Here is an 11,489-nt window from a genome sequence, read left to right as displayed (position 1 = left end):
TTGCAAAGTTTTAGATTCTGAAACGGCAATCTGAAAAATTCTAAGGTTAATTTTTTGTTTTAAGGAAATTTTTTTGGTTTACTAATTGATGCATAAGTAGTTACAAAAAAGGCATTTTTTTAAACGCTTGCTCAAACTATAAACAATCGATTTGCCTTAAGGATATTTGTATCTTTAAACAATGTAAACGATTATGATAATAATCAAAACGGTGAAATTTATTCAAAGTTTTTTTGACAAGCTAAATGAAAAACATAAAAAATTGATCAATTTGTAAATAATCTGTTTTAAACATCAGAACACGTCTGCAGAAAAATATGCTTGTTGCAGGCGTCAATAGCCTTTTATATTTAGTAACATAATTAACAATTAACAATTTTTTGAACTGTTGTGTTCTCATTAAAATGTGGTAAAAAATAGGTTATGTTTAGTAACAAAAGAAGTATGAAACAACCGTCAAACCAGCATTATTGCTTGGCATTGAAACCCATTTTCGACAGCTTACTTGGTAAAAAATTACAATTAAAGTTGCGTTGTATTTGTTGTTTCGTAAAAAGATAAGTTGCAAGTAAGATTTTATACGGGCTGAATGCGTGGCTTGTTAACAAATAAGCTAATTGACTCTCATGGTTACTCTATTAACACTGTAACTAATTATTTTAAAAGCAGTTGTAAAATAAAACGTAATTTATCATTAACTTAATATTTTTTATTAACAAAAAATGTAAAGTTGTTCAACCAGAATTTTGGCTTGGTTTCTATAAACTTGGAGTTTAAACTTTTATTTTCATTTTTTAATAGTTAATCATTCTGGACAAGACGTTAAAAGGTATCCGTGGTGTGCGACTCGAAAACCAAACGGTTCGTTGTGCACCAGGTCCTAGAACCAAATATTTTGAGTGTTTTTTTTTTGTTTTTCAATAATTTATAAACTATAGAACGCAGAGTTATTTATTAAATGTTCCAAAGGTAGACAACTTTTTTATATGAAGAAACGCAGAGTTTTTCGAAATTTTTAGTGTTAACTGATTTATATTAATAAATTAATATTTTATAAAATAATACTATATAAGTGGTTAAGATAAAGTCGATATGAAATATATTGTACAAATATGCTTGACAAGTTTAATGAGAAACCTACGATAAAAGATCAAAGAAAAATAAACGTTTTTGGTCAGAGTAAGCCTAATAAATTACTGTTAAATAAGTTATGTTAGACTCTTGTGGTAACAATTTTTTTTGTGGTTATTTCGCTTGCACAACAGTTTTTTTAAATTTATTTATTTGTTAAATTACAAAAAATGTTTGAAATAAATTTCTTTTTAAAATTATTTAAATTTAGGCTCACTTACTATTTAAACAATGAGCTTTATTATTTTTTTGTTGTAGTATTTACTAAAGAATTTGTTTTGATCTTTTAGAAAGAGAGAAAACTTAACTATTTTCGAAAAGCTTACTTATATATATAACCTAAGTGTTTTAAAAGCAAAGTTAGTTATTTTTCTGTTTCTATATTTAAAAATAAAAGTTATATAAATAAGTTAAAAAAACAGTTTGCAATTCAAATAAAGTTTTTTAAAAGTAGGCTTTTAGTATCTTTTTTTTAGTAATTTAAATGCAATTCATTTTAATAAATTAATATTTATGCTACTAGCCGAGTATTGCAACAAAGCCATGGTAAAAAAAATTTAAGACGCTTCAAAGTATATTTTTTAAAAGTATTATTACGTTATTAAACTACTTTAGATTTTTTTTATTTATGCTGGAACTTAAATTAAGCCATTTAGCTTTTATTAAAACTTCTCTTAAAAGCTAAGGTACAAATTTTAAATCTAACAATTTTTTTTAAATAAATGTAAAACTAAATTAAAAACAAATACATTTATACTTTATTAAGTTAAAAGATAGGAGAAAATATTTTATTCAAAAAAGTTTGATGTTTAATACAGAATAATAATACTTCTTAAATCTTTGTTCTAAACTTGTTAAACTTGAGATCAGTTTGTCTGTTTAGCTTTAAAATTACTATAAAACATACTTATAAAACAGCTTTTTGTTCAGACAGTGTAGTTTGTTATTAAACGACAACGAAAAAAAACTTTTAGTTTGTTATTAACATGATCTTAAAACTAACTTTTATTCATAGCGCACAAAACAAAAAAAAAAAATTAAATTTATCACAAGTTGAAATCAACGTTGAAAACAAAAACAAAACAAATCGCCGTCGGTTAGTTCCGCCATCTTTCATCTCTGAAGAAAAATCTTCAAAGAGACCAGATTTGACAGATTTGCAAAAAAAAGACGGATAATCTGGAGCTCCATCTTTGAAAATCCTCAACTTTTTTTCCTCTTTCACGTTTTGCTTTCTCAAGGCGAACTTCAATGCCAACTTTTAGAAGCGCGCGGCTCAAAAAAAAAAGTTAGTACAAAAATGAAAGCTGTTGCCTTTTTTAATTCTTTCGGGTGTTTGAATTGCGATCTCGTTGATATTTATCTGAAAATTCCGCACTAAATGCCTTTTTGATGCTGAAAACGTGTTGAGGCTTTCACGAAGGTCGTAATTGAGGATGAGCGCAAAGTAATACGCAGCTAATTATATTTAAAATGGTTATAGGCTTAAACTTAAGAAATTGAAAACAAACTTGTGCAGAATTTTTAAAGAACGCATTAGCGAGCTCATGCTAAACAAGTTTAGAGGTATATAAAGTTAAATTAATTTAAATATAAAACTTAAATATGTTTGCGAAGCTTACTATTTATACAAAATTTAAAGTTAATTTAGGACTGTTTAAACGTGCTAAAAACTTAAATTAATAGCTTTTGAAATTCTGGAAAACATGTTAAACTATGTTATACAAAAACTACAATGTTAAAATATACTCAATTTAATCTTTTCAAACTCAACTCTATCACGCTCGATAAATTAATTACTTCAAACTCTATTTAATCAAATTCAATATTTTACATCCGGTTTCTGTTCGACCGTTTAACTTGCAACAAGAAAAATCACCAAGCAACACAGCACTGAATTATTCACGGTGCTTGTTGCCATGCAAAAGCGTTGCCATGCGAAACCGTTGCTACACACACCCTCGATCTAAACTAATTTGTTTATTTGCGCTTATACTCGGGCCGCTTTAATGAGGTTAAAGTTGCAAAGTTGTGAAACAAACTTGCTTAAATGACACTTTGCCGTTGGTGCCTGTAACTTAATAAGCATTTTTGGGTCAAAAACTAGCTTTTTTTTTTGCTTAATAAACAAACAGGTTCTTGGTTTGTTGTCGGTAACAACATTTTTGCGGATTAGCCGTCGGTTTAACGTTTTCAAATTTTAATTAGTTAGAAATTTGCCAAGGTTAACGGCGGTTTAAAACCTGTTGTTATTAAAAATATATACGTAAACTGTCGCGTTAAAAATGTTAATCTTAATTGATAGCAAGTTGCTGTAATGACATTTAATATTGATTAAAAGTGTTCAAATTGTAATGATTTTTTGTGTTTCTCTAATGACTTTTACCTCTTAGTTCGTAAATTATATTTGATAAAAATGAACTGTTTTGCACATCAATTTCTTAAAAGTAGTGATTTGCTAGACATACAAGATTCAATCATCTAGTATGTTTAGTAAGAGTTGCCATTTAGTTTAGTGCAATGAAATGAAAAATACAAATGATGTAATTTTATGCTTTTCTTTAGTACCACAGCCTTATAACATATTTCAACTAAAAAATTCGTACATAAATTTTTTAAATACAAATTAAGCTAATACTAATTGTCGCTTTAGTTTTTATAAATTATGTTTTGCATAGTTTTAACAAAAAAAAGACTCAATATTGTTTAAAAAATCTCAGATGTTATTTTAATTACCAACTTGAAACATATCACGGTATGGAAAGCCACATGCGCAATGAAAACCTTACACCAGCTTTTCATCGTAATTATGACGTCACACTTGACGCTTTGTGACGTGTGCCGGTTCGACGGGAGGAGAAAATGGTCGTTCTGCCACGAGAGGGAGCTGGAGAGAATACCCGATGACGTCATGAAGACTTCGGAGAAACTGCTCCTTCAAAACAACTACATAAGCGAGATTGATGCAAATAAATTGCTTGAGTTTAAACATTTAAAAGACATTAATTTCAACAACAACTTGCTGGAAAGAATGCCGTGCCTGCCCGAGAAGTTGGAAGTGGCAGAGTTCAGCGGAAATAGAATCACAACGCTTTCAGATTGCTCGAAACTGAACAATCTAAAAATGCTAGACCTTAGTTTCAACAACCTCACGGGCTACAGTTTGCGAGGGGGCTTTTTTGGAGAATTGAAAAACTTGCAGCACCTGAACTTTGAAAGCAACGATTTAGAGAACGTTCCTGCCAAACTGCCGAGCAGCCTGGTCTTCCTAAACCTGAAAAACAACAAAATAAGAAAAATCCTGAAGAATTCCTTCCTGAACGTTACCGACTTGCGGGTGCTGAGCCTGGAAGGCAACCTGATCCACGAAATTGAAAGCCACCCGTTCGCGAACCTGAACCACCTGAACACGCTCAACCTGAACAACAACCTGATTGTTGAAGTGCCACGGAAGCTGCCCGGAAGTTTGAGCAAGCTGCTCATGTCGAGGAACAACGTCGAGTATTTGCACGCTGAGTGGCAGCTGAGTAACATGCAGGTATCTGTTTGTATTAATAAGTTGTGGTGAAAATTGCTTTAAAATTTAATGAACCTGTGTTGCTTTGCTTGTGTTTTTTTCTTTAACATTAAATATCCAAGTTGTTATCAATTTGTGTTGTATTGATATTGAACAGTTTTCAATTATAAAAACCTTATAAACGTTTTACTAAATTGTAATTTTTTAAATGTGTTTATCTACAGTTACCTGCTAGTAAAAGAGCTACAATTGTAAATTTGATTTGATAAACTATAGCTTCACTAACAATAACTAAACAATGAGTAAGTACATACTGATAATTACATAAAATAGTTTGTATTTGGTTTTATTTGAAAATACTAAAAAACACACTAAAAGTGGTCCTTCAGTTGTTTAAAATTTTTACATCTTTTTAGGTTTTAGACTTATCTCACAATCGCCTGAAGGCCGCCGAAAACGGTTCATTGGACAACGTCGAAATGGCGATGGTACATGGCAACCAGTGGGTGTGCGATTGCCACGTCAGGTACGTCGCTTCCTGGTTGCTAAGCAACAAGTTCCCCAGCAACAGAAAACCCAAGTGCGCGACACCTGAATACCTGGCAAACGTGTCGCTGGTAGAACTGCAACCTGAAAACTGCGAAAACCGACACTGGCTCATAAATGACGTCATAGTCACCAACACGTCATCAAGCAGCGTTTCGTTGTCGTGGCAACCAAGAAGGAAGTCCCCGGATTTCATTTCGACTCGAGTTTTTGTCGGTAGAGCTCATACCGAAAACGGCCTCGACCAGAGATTGAGGGCCGAGAGCCTGATGACCGGCGACTCGACTTCAAGAGATTTGGTAGAGGACGAAACAATAAGAATAAAGAACCTGACTTCGAACGCCACTTACGTCATGTGCGTCTGCGAATCCGACCAAACAGTTGAAAGAGTCCTCGCTTCCCAGTGCTTCACGGTGAGAACCAAAGTAAAAGTTTACGAAACTTCGAAGGAAAGCGACGACCGAGGGCACGTCAACTTAATACTTGTCGTCGTCGTATCGTTTCTCCTCACCTCATCGCTAGTCGCCGTCTTCTACTACGTCAAGCGTTCGCACGAGCTCAAGAGGGAAAACCCCCACGACGAAACTGACTCCATACAGTATTACGAGGCGGCGAGGGAAAAGAAGATTTCAGACGAGGGAAACTACCTGGTGCCTCGGGTGAGTTTCGCGGAAAGGGGGAGTAACCCGGGAAAAGTTAACCGAGAGGGGAATTACCTGACTCCCATATTCCGTCGCTCATTGGCGGAAGAGAACATTTCGAGGGAAACCGCCTACATGGTGATAAGCACCAGCCCGCGACCTCACGTGACCACGTTTCGCGATTATGACGTCATACAGCCGACGAGCGACGTTTCGGATAAAAACGTTCAGAGCTCGTCTGGCAACACAAGGTTTGTTGTTTGAATGTTTTTGTTATCCAATTTAATTTTATTGAAGTCTATCCAAATATTTACATTAGTCAAAGGGTAAGCTTCAAAATCCTGTAACTAGTTTGCATATTTGCTTAGTCATCAAAATTAGTTTTACACTTTTTTTTTTAGTTTTCTTAACATAAACTCTTATTCTTAACTCACCTTACCCGAACATATATGAAAATTTAATAGTTTAATAGTTAAAATTAAGGATTGCTTAAAAAACATATTTTAAATAAAATATGCTAGCTCGGCAAATATGAAAATTACTTACAGGTTCTTTAAGAAGCTACCAAAGTCGAAGGTCACTTACTAAATTCATTGTTTGTAATTCAGTAGTAAAAGTCTAATTGGCGTATTAGTTTAAAAATTCTTAATATCAAATACATATTGTTATTATTTGCTATTTTTATAAAGATAATTTATATTACTAATAATAACTAATAATAAAGATTATTTTTTTATCTTAAATACAAAACTTGTTCATCCTGAGAATACTTTTGTTCTAATTTTCTATATGCTTAGATTAAGTTTAAGTTATATTCAGTTTTTCTAGAAAAGGAACAGAACAAAAGTAATTAACATATCACAACAAGTTTAACTATCTACTAGATTATATAAAAATAATAAAGCCAGTTTAACTATCAGACGCAGCAGAGATCAATCAAACAATCACGACACTCGTAATGTTGTGACGTCACAGTTGTACGATCATCTCGACGCTCCAATGATGATGAATACGGATAATTTTCAGGAGGATTACAGCAAACTGTACAGTAACGGTCAGGACTGTGTTGTCTGAAGTACAAATTTAAAAAAACAAATTTTATTTTGCAGTTAAGAAAAACACAATTAATTATTTAGATGAATTTAGTGTTTTTACATTAGAAAGATGATAATCTACTATTTTATTTTTAGTCGTTTGCTTATGGATTTATAGAAAACAGTGCTAAAATATAGAGTTTTAAAGAATAGTTTTCAAAAAGTGATTTAAACTTAACAACTTTTTTCAAATTTTTTCTTAGTTTACTGTTTTATTATTTCTGCAATTTTAAAACCATTTATTAAGTTTTTATACATTATTTTTCTTTCAATCATTATAAGTTACATTATACTTTACAATGACTATTTATATGTGTTCTCTAGAAAAATTTAAGATTTTGCAAATCAGCAATCATTTTCATAGTTTATTTTTTAATTTTACGATTAGTTGTTTCAAAACTTGAAACTTTAAAATATAGTTGTTAAAGAATATTGATGTTTTCATTTTAACAAAACTTTTTAAAGCCTTCTTATTTATTTGACTGTAATGAATATTTAATTTGTAAAATTACTATAAATAACAGTTTACAAATTTATTGCTTAGTCTTAAGAAAACCTTAAACTTCAAAAAGTTTAGAATAGTTATTTGCAAGTCAATCTATGCTAAATAAGTATTGGTCTTTTAACGAAAATTAAAACTGAATTTACATGTTAACATGAATTTGACGTAAACGTATTTTTTGTCTTATATTTGAAACTTTAATTTAGTTTTACTAAGCAACTGATCAAATTTCTTAGTGAACTGAGTATTATTATAACTGTATTTAGTGTAAGACTAGGAAAAAATACAATATTTTTGTATGATGTTATGATAAAATAGTTTAAAAACTTTTTAATCAGTGGTTGTCATAATTTTCAAAAAATAAGCACAGTTTATAGCTATATGAAACATCTGTGCACTTTATTAAGATAAATTAGTAAGCATTTTTTTCACAAAAGTTTATTGAGTATGTTCGAATGTATGTGTTACTAGACAACAGAAAACACGAAAAAAGTTCTTAAATTATCTAAGAAAGAGGTCGGCAGTCTTATATAACTCGCGGGCCAGTTTTCCTAGAAAACATTACTTCCGGGCCGCACTGTATAAAAGAGCTCAGTGTATTAAAACGCTTACAAAAAAAGTTTGATAAAATAAGCAAATGTAAAGCATTTAGAGCAAGTAATTATTTATTAAAGAACCTTATTGTAGGCTATTGGCATTAAAACTTTTCTTTTTACTGTTTTTTAATAGGTATGTTTTGAGCTTAAAGTACCTCGCAGACCAAGTATTTTGACTTTTAGGCCGACCAGCGATTTGATCTAAGATAATATAGATAACTTCTCTAAAATATATTTCAAATTTTCGTTGAAAGTTCTGCGTACAGTAAATTATTTTCTGTGCACACTGCCGTAGACATATGGATGTTATATATAGCTACTATAAAACAAGCGGATCTCAAAATAATTTAATAAAATTTTAACTGAGTATTTAAAACAGTTTTATAGTAGGTCTGTGCAGTAACACTTTTAATATACTAATCATATAGTTTTAATATAGTAATTTACGTATAAATGTTATTAAGACTTTAAGTTCTTTAACTTTTATGCTTTTTAGCCTTAATAATAACTAGTAAATTTAAACTATCTTATCATGGAAAAAAAACTTTAAACGTAGATGTATTGATATTTTTTTGTAAAATATGGTAATTATTGCAAAATATGACCAAGTATGGCAAGTATGGCAAATGTTGGCAAAATAGGTTCTATTTTAGGAAACATCTATAGCTTACTTTATAATAAATAAAACATCATCATACATAATTTAACTTTTTTAACACTCTATTTTTCCATTTATTATATCAACTTTTGCCTTTCAGAACTTATCTAATCTTAACTTAACTAAGATTTTGTCCCTAATAAGATACTTAAAATGAAGTATTTACATTAGGTGCATTTTGTTTGAGCTATAATATAACTCTCTAAGAAAAAATACTTAAACTTTTGAAAATAAATATACTTAAACAACATAGTAAAAATGAATAAAGTTTTATATATTCAATTATAATAACATATTATACTAACATATTATAACTTATATATTATACAATTTATATAATAAATAAGTACTTTCAGGCCAACTTGAGCCTGTTTGAATTTTTTCATTCTGTTTAAAAATGACAGGCTTTTATGTATTTTTTGTGTTAAATTAAAGATGTTCTGTAACTTTTGAAGTTTTAAAATATTTTCAATGATTATTTTTTCTTTTATTATATGATTCATATTTTTATATTTTATTTTTACTTCTCAATTTCTATTACAGTGTTTTTTTTTTTGTTTTGAATTTACTATATAAGTTTTATTATAATCAGGGTAGCCTTTTTGCTTTAAAAAGTAGCAACTTAAGTAAAATTTGAAACAAAATAACTTGAAAATCTAAAAAGTAGTATTAAGTGTTTTAATAATTAATTATTATTTAGAATAAATAAGATTTTTTAAACAAAAGTTATGCAAAAAATTAAAATTTACTTTAGAAAAATGTACTCACTAAAATACTTGTAGCAAAGATAGCTAGAGTTTGCAATTTAAATGAAACCTTTTCAACATAAATTAAGTTATTTACATAAAAACATAAGTTTCTAAGTAATTTAACTTGCTAAATAAAGTTTTCTGGTATTATTTTAATATTAATCTTTCGTTTCTGTAATTATATTGACATTAGTTAACTAATCTCTACAAGTATGTTTAAATTTATGTATCATAGTTGTATTTAGTACTTCGGTTTTAATGATTTTAAATTTTTATACTTTTCACTCATTTCTAAATTAATTAATTAAAGTAAGAGATAAAGATATAAAAAACTGTTTACATTAAAAACTATACTTTCTATTTTTACCAAATAAATTATTGCTTTGCAAAATTTGAAATCTGAAAAAAAAAAGATTTTGTGCAATTTATGTCGGGAATACGGATATTTGACATAATCTAAAGTTTTACTATTTTAACTTTTTACCAGGTTACATGATAATTTAAATTCGGGCAGTTCAAATTCCGACAATTCAAATTCCGATAATTCAAATTCTGATAACTCAAACTCGGACAATTCAAGTTCCGACAAACCAAATTCGAACAATTCAAACTTAGACAACTCAAATTCGGACAACCGAAACCCGACAATTCAAATTCAGTCAATCTATTTTCCAACATTTGAAACTTTGAAACTAAAACTCAGACAATTTATATTTCGATAACTCAAGTTCGGACTATTGAAGTTCGAACATTTTGAATTCCAACAATATAAACTCGGACATTTCAAACCCAACAGTTTTGACAATTTAAACGCAGACATCTAAAACTCCGATAATTAAATACAACAACATGAAATAAAGCTTTAAGACTTATTTATTTTTAAAGCAAGTAACCTCTTTTCAGTTTTTGCTATTAAGCCTTTTACAGCATAATTTATTTTGTATTGTTATCTCAAACATTGAGCTTTGATTTTAAAATAAATATAAAATATAGCACATTGATAACATTCAGCCTTCTAGAGCATTGTTACTTCGATGCTCCCCTGAAAATTTTTAAAGGTTGACACGTTCCATAATAAAATAGGGCTGACCGTTGCTTCCGGGAACTCCGCCCTGGTCTCTCCAAATTTTCAAAAAGAAGTTCTTATTTTAAAATAAAAAACTATTGTTCGACTGATGCTGACTTGTGGTTACATGACAATTCAAGTTCGGACAACTCAAATTTCGACAATTTATTTATTTAAAAAAATATTCAAAATACTATATCTCAATAAATAATATAAACTAGAAAAAAATTAGAAATACAAATGTAGATCTTTTTGATATCTACAAGCCCCTTTTTTTTTGCAAAATGTTAAATATTTTTCAAAATACTAAAAATAAATATCGTTTTACTTTATTTAAGCCATATCTCAAAAAATATGCAATTTTTTGCAAAAAGAAAAAAAATTACTTGTAGATATTAATATGACCTACATATGTATTTTTTATCTTAGACAAATATACATTACTTTTTTATTTGTGGCCCTTTCAATTTTATTCTTAGAATTTGAATTATTGGTATATGAATAGTCCGAATTTGAATAGTCGTGCACCCCTGATTTGTACATTTTTTTTATAACGAAAGTAATAATTTCAAGTTACACAAGTGAACTAAATAGATATTATTATAAGCATAACCACTATAAAAAAAAGTATTAAAAAATGTATTCCTATCAGTTAGTAAGAATGAATTTTTGTAGTAAAATTTTGTTAAGTTATTCGCCTCACTTAAAAAAGGTTGCTCAATTTACTGAACTGTAAAGAGCTTATTTAAATAGAGGTGTGCAGAGTGTTAAGTAATCCTTTAAACTTTTTAAAAAAAAAGCTGTTAACATTTTTTTTGATTTATTATACCAATATTAAGTAAATTCAATTTGTTTTAAAACTAGTACCAATTTTAACTAATTATACTCTGACATGCTTGAATTTTTGAATATGTAATATTTTAGTAGTTTTTGTTTAGATTTTTACGCATGAACAAGTTTTTTAATAACACTATAGATAACTTACATTG

At 29.1% G+C, this 11,489-nt stretch overlaps 1 protein-coding gene across 1 annotated transcript; it reads left to right on the top strand.

Annotated features, from left to right (window-relative positions):
• The first annotated feature begins 3,864 nt into the window (after window positions 1-3,864).
• Window positions 3,865-6,909, top strand: LOC145848498 (leucine-rich repeat transmembrane protein FLRT3-like). Its single transcript, XM_082953925.1, has 3 exons — window positions 3,865-4,675; window positions 5,065-6,086; window positions 6,756-6,909. The coding sequence occupies exons 1-3, from the start codon at window positions 3,908-3,910 to the stop codon at window positions 6,907-6,909; spliced, it is 1,944 nt and encodes a 647-aa protein (XP_082810051.1). The 5' UTR covers window positions 3,865-3,907.
• Window positions 6,910-11,489: the final 4,580 nt, after the last annotated feature.

This window comes from Thalia democratica, unplaced genomic scaffold (genome assembly GCF_965202585.1).
Source record: "Thalia democratica unplaced genomic scaffold, ktThaDemo2.hap1.1 HAP1_SCAFFOLD_1467, whole genome shotgun sequence".
NCBI lineage: Eukaryota > Metazoa > Chordata > Thaliacea > Salpida > Salpidae > Thalia > Thalia democratica.
This window is presented reverse-complemented; position numbering and strand designations above follow the sequence as displayed.